This window comes from Chamaea fasciata, unplaced genomic scaffold (assembly GCF_029207755.1).
Source record: "Chamaea fasciata isolate MVZ Bird 193981 ecotype frontalis unplaced genomic scaffold, bChaFas1.0.hap1 SCAF_2, whole genome shotgun sequence".
Lineage (NCBI taxonomy): Eukaryota > Metazoa > Chordata > Aves > Passeriformes > Sylviidae > Chamaea > Chamaea fasciata.
In genome coordinates, this window is record NW_027094087.1 from 42,627,229 (window position 1) to 42,648,456 (window position 21,228).

The 21,228-nt window shown below is 39.8% G+C and overlaps 1 protein-coding gene across 3 annotated transcripts in view; it reads right to left on the reverse strand.

The window, feature by feature from the left end:
- EXPH5 (exophilin 5) overlaps window positions 1-21,228 on the reverse strand; it is a 37,604-nt gene that overhangs the window by 8,273 nt on the left and 8,103 nt on the right. The window contains exons 2-5 of one of the 3 annotated variants that reach the window (XM_066175796.1): window positions 11,758-11,915; window positions 7,455-7,599; window positions 2,758-2,806; window positions 1,105-1,231 (exon numbers count right to left, since the gene is read on the reverse strand). In XM_066175796.1, coding sequence (XP_066031893.1) covers window positions 1,105-1,231; window positions 2,758-2,806; window positions 7,455-7,599; window positions 11,758-11,915 — 479 coding nt within the window. Of the gene's footprint in view, window positions 1-1,104; window positions 1,232-2,757; window positions 2,807-5,453; window positions 5,737-7,454; window positions 7,600-11,757; window positions 11,916-21,228 lie in introns of those variants that run through there. The other 2 variants (XM_066175798.1, XM_066175797.1) reach the window with 2 other exon arrangements.

Consider the following 21,228-nt stretch of genomic DNA (forward strand, 5'->3'; position numbering starts at 1 on the left):
TCCTGCAAACCATCAAACAAGCATATTTAGTAGTCTGGCATGTACACTGCTTATTTCATTCATAAAAGTAGTTATCTTCTGAATGGTATGAGCACTGAAAATGGCATTTTCTGGATAAGAAAGGGTAATTAAATAGGAAGCTGTGATTCAGTCTAGCAACAAATATGTATTTATATAAATATATATAGGCAACCTCATGAACTGAAATTAAACACCATATAGTTCAATTAACCAAGATATTCAGTCAGAAGACTGACAGTAATATATTAAAACTATTTTTATTGTCGAAACCAATTATGCCTTCGCCAGTTGTATTCTTCTGCTATTCTGAAAACACCACACATAATATACAATGGATATGATTGTTTTGTTACAGAATTTCCTAATCCACTTAAATATGTAAGACGGAGCAATCAGTCATTACAGATCTGTGCTTACACTACAAAAGCATTAAGAAAGCATTGATAAGTATGTATAGTTGGAATAAAATGTGATCCAAAGGTACTAAAATTCTCCATTTTTCTCTTCAGCACACAAAAGAGAAGACTCCTGAGAAACTCAGCTTAGAACAAGAAAAAATATGAGTTGTTTCTGAGTCTTCCATTGGGAGGACATGAGCCAAGCTAAAAAAGAACCTGCAACTCTTGACTGGGGGTATAAAACAGCTCAGAAAAACTAAGTGAATGCCATAATGCCTCTTCCTTCTCTGGTTTGTGGCTTTACAGTTTATGAAACCAGTCCCAGTAATTCATCATTATCAAAATTACACATGCAGGGAACTGGGATAGAATTCTCACATAACCATATGTTTGCATCTAAAAGGTACAGTATACACCTTCTGCTCCTGGCAGAAACAGCAGACACAACTGTGTACAGTTACATGGGATTCTTCTGAACTGTATCAGTATGAGATGAAATGCATTCTAAGAGTGATCACTGACGTCTCCTGAAGTCAATGTTGGGGCAGACATTCTGCTGTCAGACAAAGACAATAAAAAGTAGCCACTCTTCTAGAAATGAGCTATGTTTTACAGCCTGTGCTTTTGCAGAAAAATCTCTCAAACCATTTCTGGTAACAATACTAAAATAAGGACACACACTTACCACTGAAAATCTCCTTCTCTAGCTGTTCATTCCATTCCAGTGTACTTTTCTCCACTGCATCATTTTGGTTTGTATCAAAAGAATGACCACTTGTTTCAGTTGACATTGGGGAATTACACATTTCAGCCTGTTGAAAATTGTAAGGTAACCTGGTTTCAGTTCTACATGTAGGTTCAAATCACATTTCACATGTCACATCACAAATTGTGTCACAAGCCCCAGAGGTGAGCAAACTCTGCCAGTCCATTAAATAATGTATTATTAAAATACACAACTCAGGGTTGTAAAATTGCGTGCATTTTATAGACTTCTACACATGCTATAAGGAGAATTACTCATCTTGTCCTCATCCTGTAGCGTGTTTTGGATAAGGGCATAGTTTACTTATTTTATCCGAACACATCCTTATTGCATTGTATCTCTCAATTTCGTTTTCCACAATCACTTCTTCCTTGACCAGTGTATTTTAAAATTCACACATTGACCTCCCAACAGAGATTTAATAATTTAACACTACAGTCCATTTTCTTATTGCAAGACACCACTTAGTGGAAAAAGCGGGGAAAATGTCATCCTATTGCCCATCTGTGTTTGGATTACATGCTAAACGGAGAGGTTCTATCCCTATTTCTCTCAGCTTGCAGTCTCAGATGGTGCAGACAACTGTTTAACTGCTGAATTGTTTTAGCTGAAACTCTTCCTCCTTTTTTCAAAAAACCCACCCTACTACTTTTGTTCCCTATTTTCATAACATTTTACTCATCCAGCTATAATATAGCTTTATATAATATGTTTATATAACAGACAGGATTCTCCGATAAGATCTTTGCTCAGTCATATATTAATATAGATTATCCCTTTGTTTTTGAAATATGGAGAAGGGAGGTGGCCGGTTTACATCCTCTGTGCCTTTGATTATACACTGTATACCTTCTTAGTCCCCTCTGTGGTTATACCATCCAACTGAAGATGAGGAAAAACATGATAGTAATACAGGGTTATAAAGTAATTAAGATAGAAAATATTATCCTTGGAAGAAAATCTGGTATTTCAACAGCATGCACTTAAATTACATCAGAAATAAATCTGTTGCTTTATCCTTAAAATGAGCTTGTGCTCATAAAATGGAATAACCACCTATCAAAAAAAAAAAAAAATCCTACTCAAAATTTACATTTCCATGGGAACTCTATGTATGGAAATGTTGCACAGGAGATTCTAGCTTACTGCCTGCCCAAGCCAGCTACTCTTTTTCATCCTTGTACTAGTGAAATGAAACAAAGTTAATACACTAGATCATTGTTTAGTGTGAGTTTTGATCTATTTACACGTTGGTTACAGTTGCCAAGATACACGAAGGTCTTGACCTAGGAAAAGATCCATATAATTATTCTGTCATTATAAGAGAACTGAAATCTGACAGAGCTAGACATTTCCTAGCTTTCCATAGCTAGGAAAGCTTTGGACTTTAACAGACAAACTCAGTCGACTACATGCAGCAAGTTCACAACAGACATTTTACCCAGCATTTAAAACAAGAACTGCAAGGATACTATTTAAACAGATGTTAAAGCAACAGGCTACACCAAGGGGACTAGGTTTTGAACAATCTGTATTTAAACATTGCAAACAATAAACTGATAAACTACTTACCGTGGCCATTTCTTCCACTTTTGAGGACGGGCTAGCAGAACTGTCATATCTGTAGGCACAGGGATTTAAATGTTGGCTTTGAAAAGGAACTTGATGTAGTTTCCTCAGATAGTGAATATCCAGCAGCTTTTCATTTTAACAACTATTGAGAAGCATCTGAAGAAAACTTGCTCTATGAAGAATTCATCCTTACTTCCCCCACCCCCCGCCAAAATCCTGCAAAAATAAAACGCTGGGAAAATGTACCATTCAGTTTGGCCTTGTCAGCTTGCAAACTTCATAACTGCACAGCCAAAAATGAACTTAGCCTACTGACATCTCAGTGTCTGCAATAGCCATAAAGTAGTTGTTTCAATCCAGCATTGTGGTAAGATGGTATTTGTTCTTTTTCCAAACAAAAATAATTTAGTAGGTAATACTCATAGCCTAAATTATATACTTGTTAATCTCTGAGTGGTTTGCATCTGCAATTCTATTGTTTTTCTCTTCCATTTCACCCTGCTCAGATTCTGAGCTGTGCTCTTTGCTGTCCCTGCAAAGTAGGAGAGACAGACAGCAGATTTGTTTTGATGTGAACTTTGGAACTTGCTGCTACTCATCCAAAAAACCCCTTTATTTACCATTTTTAAAGACATGGTAGAAGGCTCATCTGCTCTCCTAAGTTATTTAAGGCTGCAAGAGCTTGGCAGAGAACTGACTCGAGTGTCCGTGAGTAATGCCGTGGTTAGAACATGGCGAGAAGCTCTGAACATAAAAAGTACTCATTTCGATGGAGTGACTTGCAGACATATACAAAACAAATGAAAGAAACAAGAACAGGACTAGACTTCACTGAGTCTATTTGAGACTGCAAATCCTTGTTTTACTACCCAGCAAACCCAATCCGTTCAAAAGCCCTGAAGGAAATGTTGTTCAGCCTGTGCTTATTGCCAGTTCTTCCTTGTCTCAGAAACTGTTTTCCCAGGAAGTTAATTCTTGGGAGAAAATGAAGCAGGGAAAGATGGTTCTGCTCAGTCCTGTTTGTCTCCAAGTCTTTTTGAATGACCTTGTTCTTAGGTTCTTAAAACCTCCGTGCTCAGGTAGTCTACTTTATTGTGCTTCAACAGCAAGTACAAACCGGCTTGTTGGCAAGTTCTTTGTGGCCCAGCCTTTCCTCCTGAAGTGCTTTGTCATTTGTTTGCAATGTGCTTGCAGGCAGGGAAGAACAGTTGAAAGGTGCAATTTGTTTTTGCTTCTGTAATTGTGAACTGTAAAACCAGGATTCCTCTCTGACATGGGGTCCAACTGAAACCAAACAAGCCTGTTGACTCCACTGGGCTTAGGATTTGGCTAGACAGTCTGAATCTGAATTTCCTAATTTTTCCTTGTAGCTCTGAATAAAAACAGCCATTAAATCAGAGGGTTACATCTCCCTTTGAATGAAGTTCATAGAACCAGAACTCAGAAATGTATGTAGCTTTTCCTTTAAACTTAAATAAAGTTGTGTTTTAACACTTCTAAACCAAATTAAGAACGAAACTTACGTTCCAGAGCTTTTACAATGATTTCCTGCAAATTAAGTTCAGTAAAATCCTGTGGCTTAGCAAGTTACTTTAGTTTTACTTATATGCATAACAAAAATGCAAAAGCTTTGTTAGAAGCTTTCTTCTTGTGCTTTACTGTGCAAAGCCACTCTTTGGCAAAGCTCAAGAGGGCAAAGCTGTCCCCACTTGATGTTGTATTACTTGCTCCTTGCAATGAACCTACATGAAGTAGACATGTTAGTTAGAAATGTCAGTTAGAAATGTCTTCTGATAGTCTAGGCAAAATTTAAATTTTCATTTGCACCTCTGGCCCTATTATAAATTCATCTGTGTCTTTATTGTCACTGTTCTCTCAGAAATAACTGGTCATTGCATCCTGCTTTACTTCTCTCCCTGCTAACTTATACTGACAAGATTATTTTAATCTTTTCCCTATGCCATTCCCTCCATCTCCGGAATTGTCTTATTATTTTCTACAAACTATTTTAAATTTTCCATAATTTCAAAATTAAAGCTTTTCTTACTTTCGGAGAAATATTGCCTAATTTTAGGAAACAGTAATTCAGTTTCTGTTTTGGTTAATGACACTGAGCAATGTTTACATTATTTTGCACACAATGCATATACACTTACTTGTAAATATTGTCTATTATTCATAAACAGGAAAGAAGCTTAATTGATGTTCAAGTTCAGAAATATTTGCCATCTAGAAAATACTGCTCAGCATGGAAAATGAGAAATTATATTTTATACTTTTCCACTTACATACATATGTATCTTTTAACGACAATCTTTATCTTTTTAAATGTAAGATTAAAAGTAAAAGATGACTATCACTGCTGGTAACAAAAATAAAAATCCATGAATTAAAATCTGCTGTGAATTAGTATTTCCACAGAGGCAAGGCACCTGTCTTCCCCAGGCTCCCACTAAGATGTGTAATATCAGTATAATCCATTTTCTTCAATACTACTCTTATCACTACTACATAAGAAGCCAACTAAAAACCAAATGCATAACTCACATATACTGAAAACACAATTAAACGGCATTTTTGTCCAGGATGAATCACACTTGCATATTAGAAAATAGTAAGGATGAATTCAAGAACACTGACACCTCTGAACCAAAAGTGATCATATATTTCACTGCCTTCAGACTACAGTTACAAACCTTTTATTAGCATCTTCTGCATCTCCATGTAAGCACACTCCTTCCTGCAGCATCCATAATTTATTCTCACAGCAGAACACCACGGCAGCTGACGAAACTGTCTCTCCAGAACTGAAAGGACCCTCTAACCAGCCATTAATGTTTAGCCATTGAAAAGCTTCTGCCAGTTAGGCTTACTTACAGGATTTACAGTGCTGTGTCCTATAGTGTTTCACTAGCTCTCCAAAATAACTCTACCTGGTGAGAGGCAGATTACTTCAGTGCTTTGCCTATGCATAAAGCAAACCACATGCCACGGCAACACCTAGAAGAGGGTGGGGGAAGTTTTCAACAGAGAGGCGTGACCAGAAAATGTAGCAATCAGCTCAGTTACACGTCAGGATTGACTTGTTTATTTTTCAAGTTATGCTCGGTCAGAAATCAAAGGCTTCTGAGCCTGAGATACGATAGATTTTCCATGGAAAGGCCTGATAAACACACACGAGAAAAGCTGATGTAATGAGTAGGCACGGTTTGGTTTTTTTGCCTTCTTAAATTAAGAAATCATTTCAGCGCTTAGATTCTACAGGAAAGCCTCGACCTTCGTGTGTGCATTGGCTACTTCACTGTGCACCGGCTACTTCACTGTGCACCAGGATAAAGCACCCTTGAAATCTGATTCTTAGTTACACAAACGTCCCTTTATTCTTCAGGGAAACTGTGGCCCAGCATTTCTGTGTTCCAGGATGAGGGGCATTATCAGGTCACAAGAAAGAGGAAGGAGGAGACGACAGGTATGAAGCAGTGTTAACACTGCATATTCTTCTTCTATGTTGTGTTGTTATGTAAGGGAATTGTTACCAGTGAACATCCACAAAGATAACCTCACAGCCTCTACTCAAACCTCTCCTTAAATCTCCTGCTTTGATACAAACACTCCACAATAGCAAGCTGCTCTGTTGCAAAACCTACATATCAGACTAATCATAATTTCTTTAGAGGCTTGCATTTCCTGTCATTGTTTATTACAGCTGTTCCTTGTCTTAGCATCATGTCAGCAGGGAGCCCCAGGCACAGACCAGAATACCAATATGAGACTCACTGAGTGAAAATCAGCTTCTTGTACCAAAGGCCTTGCACCTTCATACTTAGATTTCACAGCACTGCAATGCAACAGTGCAGCTCTACCTGTGATTGCCAGTCCCAAGCATTACCCTAAGATGCACACAAGAATAGTAAGACTTCATTCACGTGTTGCTGACATACAGCCATCCAGCACAAAAGTTAAGAGAGAACAGGCAGCCTGACCAGCCTGACTGTCCCCCCACCTCTTTCCCTCTGAACAGCAGCTTCAGCCCTGGGAATGGCAAAGAAGGATGTTCTTCAAACAGCTGCTTCAGAGCTGCATATGAGACCATCTTTGGTTCAGATCCAAAACCCAAAGCAAACCAAAGTACTGAAACCAAAGCACTGACAAAGCACAGAAGGCAAAAGTGCCAAGAGCTGTCCGGTTTGCCTGGCTGGAGCTAAAGCTGCAGGGCTGCCTCAAGCTGCCTCTGGGCTAGAAATGGTGGGAACTGATGCAGCAGAGCTGCCTAGGGCCGGTACTCTCTGCCATGACTTGGGAAGGTTATGCTTTCCTGTTCTATCACAGCCATAGGGCACCAGATCCCCATGCACCTTACACCGTGTCCTCTTGAGAGGGAACTAAAGAGGATGCAGCTGCTCCTAAGTCTACAGTCTTTCATATACTTTATGTCTTTATGCAAAACCTGAACAAAATAGTTTTAACCAAGCGACTCTACCTACTACTTGTGACTTAGTCCTCTTCTGACACTATACAGATAATCTCTCATTACAGGGCCAAGTAAAATCCCAATCTTCCCCATGAGGTGAAAAGCAAGAGACTGGGAAATTTATTTAACAAAGTTTTCTGAAACTTTAGAACTTTTTTCTAAAACACAGAACAATTCACACAATTTTTTTAAGCTGGAAATAATGTATGTTCTGATTATTGCTCACCGTGGTTGCTTCTCAGTCTGGGTTTTCCTTGATTTTCTAAAGGAGGAAAGCCAAGCAAAAGGTGATCTGAACCCCAGAAATGAAGCTGAAGTGTTCTTTTGTGCTTGAGAATTTGTGCGGGATGACATTTTTATTTCTTTATGATCTAAAAATGTGATAAAAAGTAGATTTGTTTCAAGTTCTTAATAAATATAGTATTAAAATATACATAAATGTTATGTCTTCATAAACAATTTTCTTTTGCTTACCTTTTATGTCAGGAAAATCCAGTTTTGACATTTTTGGACAGACTATGTGACATACTGGTTTATAATGATTAACTAGAAGACAGAGAAAGATAAACAGGTCTAAAGTTTCAAAAGGCATTATAGGTTTTGAGTGATGCATGTGAGATACACGAGGCTGATCTTCACAAAGTAATCAGCACTCAATCACTTGAAAACCATACCTGTTTTAAAATACAGGCAAACCAAACATTTGAAAATTGAGGCACCCACAATCAATACTCACTTTCTTTTTATGTTTGTAAGAAATATAAATGCGACAACCCAGAATATACAATGATGTAACTGACTGTAACATACGTAACACTAAATCTGACTAACGTGTCCTTTGTATCATAGAATTCCTTACAATGGAATTCCTGTGGCCACTGGAGTACTTTTTTTTTTATCCTGCTACAAACTGTGTATCACATGTGTATTTTGAAGGCAAGATATTGTGAATGATTTCTTTGGGAGGGTTATGACTTGTTTTCTTCAAATTGAACATAAACTCAGTCTGCCTGTAAAAGCAGCTGGCATTTGTTGGGAAGATGAGGATGAGTATTGCTTATAGATAAGGGAAAGAAACTGCAGGATCTGCACCACACCACAGTGAAGTGGAGGATATAAACAAACAAGACGTCACTCAGGAATAAGGCATTACTTTTTTTTTTTTTTTCCATTTAAAGCAACACATGCCTGAAACAATACAACAGCCTGAAAATGGCTTATCCAATGACTGTAGGAGAAAGCAAACCCAAAAATCAGAGGAAAGTGTCATTTATAACAATAGCAAGGGGTAGCATTTTGGATGTTGTCCAAAATGAAGTGAATAATTCATGTAATGTGATTTAAAACCTGTGTGTAATACATGGCTTTCCTTTCTGTGACAATCTCTGTGTACTTCAAAATGCCACATTCTTTACCCTTTCAGAGCCTAATCTCTAGGTGGCATTGACTTGACAATACAGGTGACATTAAAAGAGTCCTAACAGCACTCTGCCATAGCCAGGATGGTCTAGGGATGTAGACACAGCAAGGCTTGCAGGTAGAAATAGTACCTTTTATTTAGCCAACTTATACAGTTGGAAATAGCAGACAAGCCTCTGAGGCACACAAGCCCTTCTTCAGATCTGAAATAGAAACAGGTTCTTTCAAAGTTAAATACCAGAGAACAATTACACAGAGTTTAGTCAATTAGACCATCTCTGAAAGAGAAAAATAGCAGGCAGCTGAGGACTAGAGGGGATGTTGGGGAATAAAGGTCAGGAAAGACTGAGATATGATCTGTGCAGGTCTGTAGTACCAAGAAAATGTTTAAGGTTTCACTTTTCTTTTGAAATACATGACTCTGCTTCCAGTTGTTATGAAGCACAAATAGGAAGAGCTCAATGAAAAACATGCAGAAGTGTGAATGGAATAAAAGCATATATTATGCATGAGAACTATCTGGATAAAAGATGAAAGACAGTACAGAATGCCATGCTTTTTATTGAGACAACATGTTTCCTTGTGCATGTTCATTTTGGATGGGCATCAGAACCTGTGAAATGAGATCTCAAGAAATTGCTTCCTGGTCAGGCTAACTTTTCAGGCTTTGACACTTGCCCTGATAATAATAAGCACTGGCATGCCTTTAGCCCAGTGTTACCAGAAGTAGTTTTCCATTGGTATATTCAAACCTTTCTCACCTAAACTCATCTACTTATTCCAAATGTCATTTAGGTGCTTTTAGTTTTTTAAGAAAACTAGGCAAAACCTTTTTTTTTTTTTTTTTGTGCTGGTTTTGGCTGGTATAGTTAATTTTTCCATTGTCTCTTGCATGGGCTATGTTCTGGATTTGTGCTGCAAGCAGTGTTGATAACACAGGGATGTTTTAGTTACTGCTGAGCAGTACTTACACAGTTAAGGCCTTTCCTGCCTCTCACCCCACCCTACAAGCAAGCAGGCTCAGTGTGCACAAGGACCTGGGAGGGGACACAGCGGGGACAGCTGACCCAAGGGACATTCTAGACCATTCAGCACTGTGCTCAGAGTATAAAGCTGAGAGGAAAAGAAGGAAGGGAGGATGTTCAGTTATAGTTTGTCTTCCCAAGCAACCGTTGTGCGTGATGGAGCCCAGCTTTCCTGGGGACAGCTGAACACCTGCCTGCCCACAGAAAGTGGTAACTTAATTCTTCGGTTTGCTTCCTCATGTGCAAGACTTATCCTTTACCTATTAAACTGTCTTTATCTCAACTCATGAGTTCTCTCACTTTTAGCCTCCTGCCCATCCTGATGGGGGGTCAAGTGAATGAGCCACTGGGTGGTGCTTGGTTAATGGCTGGGGTTAAACCATAAGAGTCCTTTAGGATGCCCAATGTAGGGCTCGAAGTGTTTGAGATAATGACAGATATCAGTGGAATGTGCTAGACTGAATTTATCACTGTTCTCACTGTTTTAGCTATTAATTGACAGGCTTACCAGGCTGTATATTAGAGCCTAGTGCTCCTTGGTGGAATGATTATGTGCCATGGTTATGGTGTACTTCTGAAGGGATTGTGGCCAAGAATAAGTCCATAGCAGGTACACCTTGAAGCATCTGTGGCTGTGCATGTGGTCTTGCTGGAGAACCTCAAAGTGTGTGGCCATGGATAAGACCATGAAAGAGCAAGTACTCCCCTGCAGGGACTGCAGCCAAGGGTAAAGCCATGTCAGAGTTGGTGCATTTCTGAAGGCATTGTGGCCCATGGAGGAGACTATGCTGGAAAAGGTGCACCTCAGATGGACTGGGGCTGTGGGTAAGTCCATGCCACAGCAAGTGTATCCCTGGAGAGACTGTGGCTCTACTTGGAGCAGTAATATGCCTGAGACACTGCAGTATATGGGTAAGTCTAAGCTGGAGCAGAGGCAAGGTGAAGGCATTGGGGTGGCTAATGGGGATATACTGGATAGTGTGGGACCTGAGTGTGATGTAAATGGTACGGACGAAGGAGTAAAGACTGTGCTGGGTTTGGCTGTGATAGTAAATTATTTCCATAGTAGTTAATATGGGGCTGTGTTCTGGATTTCTGCTGAGAACAGTATTGATAAGTCAAGGATTTTTTTTCTTACTGCTGAGCAGGGCGTACATAGAGCAAAGGCTTTTCTGCTTCTCATCCCACCCCATCAACAGGTGGATTGGGGGTGTACAAGGAGGCGGGAGGATGCCCCCAGCTGACCTGATGGATATCCCATACCATATGGCATCATACTCAGCATATAAAATCTAGGGGAAGAAGAGGAAGGGGGAGGGGAACATTCACAGTGATGGCATTTGTATCAAGTCACTGTTACATGTGATGCAGCCCTGGAGGTGGCTGAACACTCCTGACCATGAGGAGTGCTGAATGAATTCCTTGCTTTGCTTTCGTTGTGTGCATGGCTTTTGCTTCATCTGTCAACTGCCTTTACCTCAATTCACTTTTAGCCCTCCAATTCTCACCCCCTCCCACAGCAGGGGAATGAGTAAGTGGCTATGTAGTGCTTTGCTGCCAGCTGGGTTAAACCACAACCTTTTTGTACAGTGCAGCCATAACTGCTTTGATTGGGAAACTACCACTGTATTTACTGTAATTACAGCAATTTCATTTTGATTAATAAAGACATTTTTTTAAAGTGAGAACAATTAATCACTGGAACAGCCTCTTCAGGGACATGGTAGAGTCCCCACAATTAGAGGTTTACAAGATGTGACTGCAAATGGCGCTAAATAACCTCATCCAGTTTCCCTTTCCTATGAAAAACTGGACCTGAAGATCTTCGGATGTCCTTCCAAACTGGGCCATACTATGATTCTAACTACGGCATAACAATATCAGGGATTTTGTGTTGTGAGTCCCAGCTCTGCTTTTAACAGAATCTACTTAAAGAAATATACCCATTTTGAAAATACATCTTTGGTAACACAATGGTATGAGAAGAAGCTCAGTGCAATTTCAGAAACTCCTTAACTATTACACTCTGACATTGGTTTGGTGACCATTATTATATAGATAAGGAAATGGACAAATGCAACTCACTGGTGTTTTTGCTCTTCCTTAGCTGATGCTCTAATGGTGGTTTTAACATTCTACTGGCATCAATGTAATTCTGAAATTTTCTTCTTTTTATTTCTTCAAACCATTCTCCAGTCACTCCCTGCAGCCCTTTTTCAGACTTCTTTCTCTTCAGAAGTTTACTAAAAAGGAAAAAAAAAAGCCATTTTAGATATCACAGGCCCATCATTAAAAACTCTCTCTGCTGTTCATTAAAGTATTTAGTATATCTCTACATAATGACTTTTACAAAGTCAGTGAGACATGATACATTCACAGCAATCACATAGAAGTTTTAGTGACAGCAACATTCTACGACTTAACAAATGAGATTATGGGACCAGGTTAAGTGGATGACTCTTACGCTTGCACTATTCTCTTCCCTGAGGAAGAACATCTTTTTTCCTTGCAAGAACAAGGCAATCCATATGCATTCTAAAACCAATTGAAAGTAAGATTAAGTTGATCCAATAATCAGAATAAATAACACTCTAAATAAAGCAAATTTTGAGATATTTATTCACTCATTTAAGTAGAAGCAATAACAAGATTATTTTTATTTTCTAGGGGTAGATAACTGACGCCCTGACAGTGAGGTGTCCACTATGCATTTTCCATGCAAAGGAAAACAGTAAATTGTGAATTCAGCTAATAGATATTCATGCAACACGTTCAACATGTTTATCACATATTCCTCTTTCCTTGATGCATAGTGATTCTGCCTGTGCTCAATATGGGAGGCAACTAATAATGCATATGAATGTTCTGCCACACTGAGATGCAGCCTGAGCAAGCTACACACATGTGGCTCCAACTAAAGAAGATATATAGTAGCAAGTTCAAGTTTTAGACCAAGAGGTCACAGGGATGAATTGTTTAGCTGGACAGAAAAGAACAAGGTACAGTTGCAAAGGAATGGGAACAATGCAAGGGACATGCAAAGTTACTTGTTTTCAAATGACATTACACTAGTGTCAAAAGTATAGATGCAAATACAGCAAATCCACGCCCCAACTGATACTGATGGCAACAAAACAAGACTTCGTGCACAGCGTGGAGATCTAACACCAACGTTTGAGCAAGGCTTTCATGTAAATCTGCCTCCTTTATCAGTGGTAAAAATCTGTCTAGGAATACAGATGCTCTCAGAGAACATAAGTTACTTCAGTTATCAATTTACATAAAACCTCATCTGAGACAATACTACTGCACAGAACAAACTTAAAATTAAACATTTAGACTGGAAATGGATATATTTTGATCTGGAATTTATAGAGTTCATTGTCCATAGTAGCCCCTACCGTGCATCTGGTGGCATCTGATGGACAGGAAGGCTGGAGGGAGACATTTTTGGGAAATGAGTATTTCCTTTGAAGAAGATTACACAGCCACATGCACGAGTACTAGCCATTCCAAATAAACTTATTACAAAGGCAAAAATGTTAATCATGGCAGGTATTACCGCACCACGGGAGTGACTAAACACCGTAAATGCACAGTGCAGCCTGGAACGCAGCCTAGCACTGATGTGAAACAGAGGGGATGAACAATGTGCTCTCAAGAGCCAACTCCATGACCTCACTCCTGTGGCCTCACCGAAGGAGACCCAAGATACTGGGAGGAGTAAAAGCACGGAGAGAAAGACATGAGCTGCTTGGGCAGTGGCTGCAGCCACAGCGACTGCCCGGGAAACAACCCGTGGGCAGTTCTGCGGAAGTCCCGAAAGAGGGGAGCATCTGTTAAGCTCCATCCCCGCGGGCTTTCAGGAGGCAGCCGGGCCGAACGGCTCCTCCCGCGGGGAGAGATCCGCGCTGGGATCGCCGTCCACGGGGCGGCCGCCGGGCGGGACCCTGGCGCCCCCAGGCGGCGGCCGCCGGTACCGCAGCCAAGCGCCCGCCCGCTCCCGGCGTGTCCCGGGGCAGCGCCGCCACCCGAGCGCCCGCGGCCGGGAAGCGACGGGAGGGACAGAGAAACAGCTATTTGCTGCACATTGACGCGTTCCAGAGCGAAGAGAAATACAAAAACCCCGTAAGCACTCTCACATCGACCAAACCAGGCACTGCACGAACATGCCTTGCACTGAGAAACGGAGTTAAAGTCTCGCACAAACACTGACTTCAAAGCTTAAACACTGTAAAGTCTTTACTGGTACATGCTTGGCATTATATGTAGTCGTTATCTGTGAATATGCTGCTTTTGAACTGTGCTGTCAGGCCCAACTCATCAAATAAATCCTTTAAACTGCTTGTGCATATTTAGATTTGTACACACACAGAGGCCCATATATGGAACCCTATCTATATAGCTATTTGAGTAACGAATAATAGTTAACGAATATGAGACACGACATGTAGCTGCAATATTGCATGGCTATTAAGTATTTCTCCTTCGCGATGACTCCCAGCCAAACCACATCATTTCCCTACATAGTTGCTCTGTCAAGTTTAGTGCCCCCTCACGATACTAATGAACGACAGCTGTGAGCCAGCAGGAAAGCCCATCTCCAGAAACAATTGCAGCAGGAGATGGTATCTGCACTCGGTATTGCAATGAACCTGCCTCTGAGGCAGCACTATTGTTACTCGGATTACACATTAGGTATTGAGACACTGCACTTCAGGAGCGTCAAAACACCTACTCCCTCCAAACCAAATGCACTAATCCTGCTTCCCAGTCTGCTCCGTCTATCCTTACTCCTCATTTGCCTACAGCTGTTTTGTACACTTGGAGCCATTGCCTTTTGAGAAGAGACAACATCATTGTGACTGGGAAAAGTATCTATAAACTATTATGGGATTGAAGGCAAATCTATTCCCAGGATTACTTACAGGAGACTGCTCCACAAACCAGCGCAGGCAGCAAACCTAAATGACCTCACAGGCTCATTATCTTTTCCCATCTATTATTCTACACAGCATCTAAACTAATGAATCACTCAGGAGCAATTTCTTTGCACTGTTTTAAAAAACATCTCTTCCTTATTGGCACAAGGATGTTCCAGTATTTTTTACAGACATCTCCAGGGAAAAGTTAACCTAAATGTTTGTATGCTCTAGACTTTCATGTGGGCTATCATAAATACTGTCCATAGATGTGTAGCCTCTTCTGCCACTTCCTGTTAGGATAATAAGGAGTTTTAATTGCAACTGTAAGAGGAAAGGCATTTTCCTTACCACCTTCCCTCTGAATATGAAGAGGAAAACATGTGTTCAAGGTAGTAGAAACTGGGTTGCCAAATAGAACATTTGGGGACAACACTTTTTGCAGAGGACAGATGATTCAATCCCATTTTTCCTAAGGCAGAAATTATTATTCCTATTGAATTTAGCAGAGAAGGATTTGGCCCTAAAGGACTCTTACCACACGCCTCATAAGAGAACAAATAAATAGCAACAACAAAGAATGAGGAATTGCACCAGGTGAAGAATAAGCAGATCAAATTTGCTCACTGGGTCAAAGCTCTCAGTGTCTCAAAAGATAAGCCTGAAAGGACTGCAGATAAAAATAATGTTGAAAGCATTAGATAAAAAATACAGCAGGGCAGATAACTTGCAGTAACCTAAACCAAGCTTTTCTCTTTACTCTGTTCATATTCCTTGCTTTGTCAGGAAGAAAAGGCTAGAGATGTTAAAAAACAATGCCTGAATAACCTGTTCTTTCCTATTTTTTTTTTTTCTACTTCAATTTATCCCCTTCCAAACGCTTTATACATCATGCTGCACTGGTGAACTGTACAACTCCATCATTCCTATGACCAGCTATTTTTCTAGAAAACTCTGGGTGCTGCCACAGCCACAAGTAGCTCGAAAACGCTGTCCTGGGGTGACTTTATGATACTGAATTGTATCCCCATTCATCTGTTTAGCCCAGAAATAAGTTCTGCACTTTAAAACTACATCTAAGAGCAAAGAGGGGGAGAAGGAAAGGCGATGATTTTTTTTCGCGGCTGTATTCAAAACATAGAGACAAAGCAGCGCCCTCGGAGTTCTCCGCTCTGCAGACAGACAGGGAGTTTTCCCTTGATGTTTTCGCTGGTTTTTCTCTCGTTAACTGAGGCCAGAGGGGTTTTTTTGGAACTGTTTCGCCATTGTTCGGGCCGGGAACACCAGAACTATCGTCTGGGGGCCCCTCAAGCTGCACTGCGGCCAGGACACCGGACCCAAGCCTCGGAGAGACTGAGAGAAAGCCGAGGACACACCCACGGAAAGGACTGTGAACTACAAAAGGATTCTCTGGATTTGCCATCTCTTCAGAACAACGAGTGGTTCCATTGTTTAGATTTTCCATTTTTCTCATGATTGTGAATACTTTGCTTGTTAAATAAACAGGGTTTTTTTCACTTTTCTTGAAGGAGGTTTATCTCTGGAACAGGTTGGGGGAAGGGCTGCTGAATTTTGCCCTTTAGGGAACATCCCTTTGAAAGTTCCCTCCCAAATTTGTCCCAAACCAGGACAAACATATATGCAAGTATATTTTCTTACTTATAGTTGCTTTTAATTTTATGAAAATAATTTAAAGACATACTTCCAAGCTGTCATCTTATTTAAAAAAAAAAAAAAAAAAAAAAAAAAAAAGGCAGAAAAAGTATTACTGACAATGGCAAAGGCTACCACATCTTAAGTAATTTGAAAAAAAATTATTATCTGTCATTTCCTAGAAACATATGAAAACAATAACAACAACATTCTGGTTGCCAAGGTACCAGAGAAGCTCCTGTGGCAGGTTAATCCTACCAGGAAGAAAAACAATGAGTCAACACACTCTTTCCTAGCACATCAGACACACAACAGGTCTGTTTTCTAAGGCAGTCTTTATTCTTAGTAGCTGGTATACTTTTACTCACGTTAAAACATGTTTTGTTTATTTTTCTTTCTTACTGTTGTCTGTTTGGCTAATAAAAATGAACCAAGTCAGCCTCATTATTACATGTAACACATCATGCACAAGTAGATGAATCACAGAGGAAAAAAGACTCCCGTGTTTTGGTTGCACATACTACAAGACAATGTAAAAAGATCTAACTGAAAATTCACTTTTAAAAAAATTTGATATTTGTAAAATCAAGCATTTCTGCAGTAATTCTCTGAAAAATCAAGGTCTCCTCTATTTTGATGAACAAAATGTGTTGCCAATAATGGTTGAATCTAACCTGCTAGGTCGTTGCAAATCAAATGCTCAAATTTAATATTCTCTTCCCCTGAAATAGTAGTTTTCTCTCTAAGTGTTTATCCTTTTCAATGACCATTAACTCACTCAGTTGCCCTCAGATGTATTTATGTATGTGACCAACAGAAGTAAAGATGTGCATGGGCAAAGAGGATGTGGCACAACAATGCAGGACAGAGTGTGTGGGTTCAGTATTTGTTACTGACCAGGGCCAAACACCAAGAAATATAAGGGAAGGACTTTTAGCTCTCCGGAACAGGCAGCAGCCCAGACTGCGGAAGGGAGAGTCCCCTAGTGGTGACACCACTGCATGGAAAGGAGCAACTGGAGTGCCATGAAATATTCACGTGGAGGTCAGGAGTATCCAGCACTGAACTGTATGGCATATGTTTTCAATTCCACTTTAATGGTCACATGACGTTGCCAGCTCATAATTATCCCTAAATATTTAGATTCCAGTAATGTGCAAAGCCAAGAGACAGAAGGCAGAAGAAAGTGAAAGGGGAATTAATCTCCTCTAGTTTTGCCTCCCAGACTGTACATTTAATAGGTAGAAGTACTCAAAACACAAAGTTACCACTTCTGCACATGAACTGGATATGCAGCCCGAAGGATCCTTTCAAACAGCAAGGAGGGCTACATAAATAGATATTTGCAAACAGAAATATAATTTTGTCCTCAGAACACTTTTCTGAGAACAGGTATCAGATTCACACATCAAGGTCTGCTGTGTGTGTCAGGGATACAGTCAGGGAATATGTGAGTTCAAGGCAGAACATCTTTTCTGCCCTTACTGAAGTTCTCCCTAATCTGCACATAGGGAAAACCCTTCTATTCCCCTCTCTCCTCTTCTTAATTAAAAAGTAGAATAAATCACAAAATCGGACATATTACACAATCTCCATTCAACAAATTTATTCTTTTAAATTAAAGCTGATCACCTGCTTTGAGATATCCAGTGGCATTGTGTGCATTCATTACACAAAATTCACGAAGACAGACTATGAGCATACACGAAACATTGGACTCCCAATGGACACTGAATACTTCCACTCTGCAAGTCACAATGACTTTGGTGTATACAATTCTTTAACTTCAGAACCCTCTGTACAGTGACCAGAAGTTACCTCTGTTTTCTCCAAAACATTAACTTCTCATTTTAAACTATGTGAAATTAATATACTGACTTACACTAGCTGCTGTTTTCCTTCATCAAGTCCAACACTCCCCTTGAAGCTTTTGTCTGCTTTTCTGAGCCAGAGCATAGAATGACACTTTGCTTTGAAATGGAAAACCAGGAAAAGTTGTAAGGGCAAGAACAAAGGTTAATTCTCATGCTGACGACATAACTCCTCTCTGTTCTGGCAGCTCTGGGATCAGAAGCTCTCAGTTAAAGCTCTGAAATGAGAAGCTCAATGACTGTCTTCAAAAAGTTAAGTTTTCAAAACAGAGCATTGGAAACTGAGATCACAAGGAGCTGAGGGTGATTAATCATGCACCTCAAGGTGTAACAGTGCCTCAAAACATTCCTTTTAACATGAAACTATTTCTGTAGCAGCTACCGAGGGTTTACAGTGAAAACATCATTTCAGCCCTGCTGGAACAAACAGAGAAGTCTGTAAGTACAGATCCTTTAGCGGTTATATGTACTCAGAAAATGAAAGCTTTTAGTCCTTTGGGCAGCTGGTTGCTAAGAGCAAATGAGGTGGAATACCACTAGGAAAGTCACAGCTGTTGGTGACTCTCCAGCTTGGGCTGATTCTCTGCCCTTCCCTTCACAACACATGCAAAGCAGGGGAAAGCTCTATTCTGTGACTGTTTTATCGATTAGTTACAATGTCTCTCTGTAGGCTACAAACGACAGTCTAGAAAAACGTGTGTTACTTTACTATGCTGTTAATACTTGCAAGCTACCTACCAGTATCATATGGTAATAACAAAACAAACGCATGATGCAACGGAAAGAAAAGCCACCTACCATCTTTGAAGTGTGTCACACAGCTTCTGAATGGTAGTAATTAATGTCTCTAATTAGATTACTTCATTAATAGGAATTTCTATTATTATTAATACATGCTAATAGAGGCAACAGATAAAATTCTCCATGTAAAGATTCTGATTTATTTGCAGTCATAGATGTAGTCTCATCTAACAAAAACACTGCATGCCAGGTATAAGTTTTGAGCTCCTGAATTTCTGTCCTGAAAATCCTACATGTACCACATGATGGGTTGAAAGGCTGAGGATCAGGTCTCTAAATAAATCTGAAGCTAATGATTAACAGCAGACATATTTACTCTGCCAGGGTAGAGCTGCTAGTTGATTACAATCAACTTTTATAAATACTGATAGAGACAGTCATCTATTGCAAGTAGTTTACAGCTCAGTCATGTATCATTGTAAAGTTAACTGCCTTACAAAGACATACAATGCAGACACTATTCCTCATGTTGCTTGACTTTCTTTATGCAAAACCTTTCCTAACAAACAATATCAGAAAAAAAAAAATCAAAAAAACCCCCAAGAAACGAAATTCAGGCCAAGTGAGAACTCGGGAAGAGGCGAATTGGTTTCAAATTAAAAGCAAATCCTCACCTCCAGAAGCAGGTTTGTGTAGGATGGCCCATGGGTCTGGACAGAGTTCTGAATTTGAGAGGCTCCAAACAGGCTTAGACATTTGCTTGTACAGAGCTAAGCCTGAAGCCTAGGGCTCTCAAAATACACCTCTGCAGACTCAGATAATTGTGCGGAGTCTCACATCGATCAGAGTTTACAGTTCTGGACAACAGAAGTAAGACAGGTCAGTGTACCTGCACACAGTTTATGTGTTACTGTAACACTACAAAAGCCTCATTTACATTGCTTTAAAGTAAGGAAAGAGGTCATAAGAATTAATGAAAGCTTTAAAAGTTGACACAGTGTGTGTTTTTCATCTGGAAATGTAATGCTTATATATATGTGTGTAATATATACTTGCACAGAGATCCTCTGCTTTAGAACCTTAGACTCTCATAATTTATCACAACTCTTCCACTGGAAATTGAAATATTATGGTATAATAATACTTTAAAGTATTATCTTTATATGTGTATAATTTTACATATATTAAAGAACACACAAATATACACATACAAATAGGTATTTAAGAACACACAAGTCTATAATGGAAAAAGAGACTGCAGAGCACCCCAGACACACTGCTGCAGCTTCTCCTGACTGCAGCTTTCTGGACTCAGACCCCTACTCGTCTAAACATCCAAAGGCATGGCAAGCAGAAGTGTTACAGTTCCTTGATTATGCCAACAACAAAGTAAATTCTATGTAATTTATGTGCTATAAAGTATAAGCATACTGTACTTTTCAAAATTTACTCTTAGCTTTTGTGGTTTTGATGTGTTTGTTCACAATTAATATGGTACCAGCATACAGCTTTATTTATTTCTGAGGTAAGACTGAGAAAATGTTTCAGTTCGGAGTTTAAAATGCAGACATTTAAATACAGTTTATTATAGTTAACAGTGTAAACATAATAATTTAGCTGCAAAGAAGGATTAGAAGTACATTTCATGTGAACTTTTAGATGCACCTGTCCTCAAAACAAATCCCATTTTTCCTACCTGCTTTAATGAATTTCTTGCATTATATGCTTAAGTAGTGAATTTTTTCAGACTAAGCTCCAAGGAAATAAGTAATTTTTCAATTTAAACCAGTACAGGAAAGACCAAACTGAGGTCAGGCCTTAGTTTGCATAGTCCTGTGTTAAATTTCTGGAACAGAAAAGAAAATGAGATCTCTGTGCCCAAAATTCAAAACTCAAAAGAAAAAAGGTTTTAAAGGATAATTAAATTCAGTATACACAAAGCACTGACAAAACCCAAATTTACAAGAAGAAAAGGAGATGGACACACACACAACGATTTTCAAACGCCATCAAAACAGTATCTGACAGAAACCAGTGAACATCAGCTGGAGTCCTGACACACAGCCCAAGTAGCTTTGCTCCCAGCTGTTAGCCAGGCTGAGCCACGTCTGCAGGAGGTGCAAGTGCTGCATGTCTGGATGGATGCGGGAGTTTGAAGCACATCAGGGACCAAACCCAGCAAAACTCCACACCTTGGGCTTCTCTATAAAAGCAGGTGCTGCAGTCTTGGACAGGCCTTGTGACACACATAACCAGAGCACAGCTGTGCCAGTATGCATGGGGAGATAGCCAGCCACTCTCAATAAGAATCAGATGTGTTTCTGTGAAACGCTTTTTTGAATTACTGGCATAACCAATTTATTATTTCT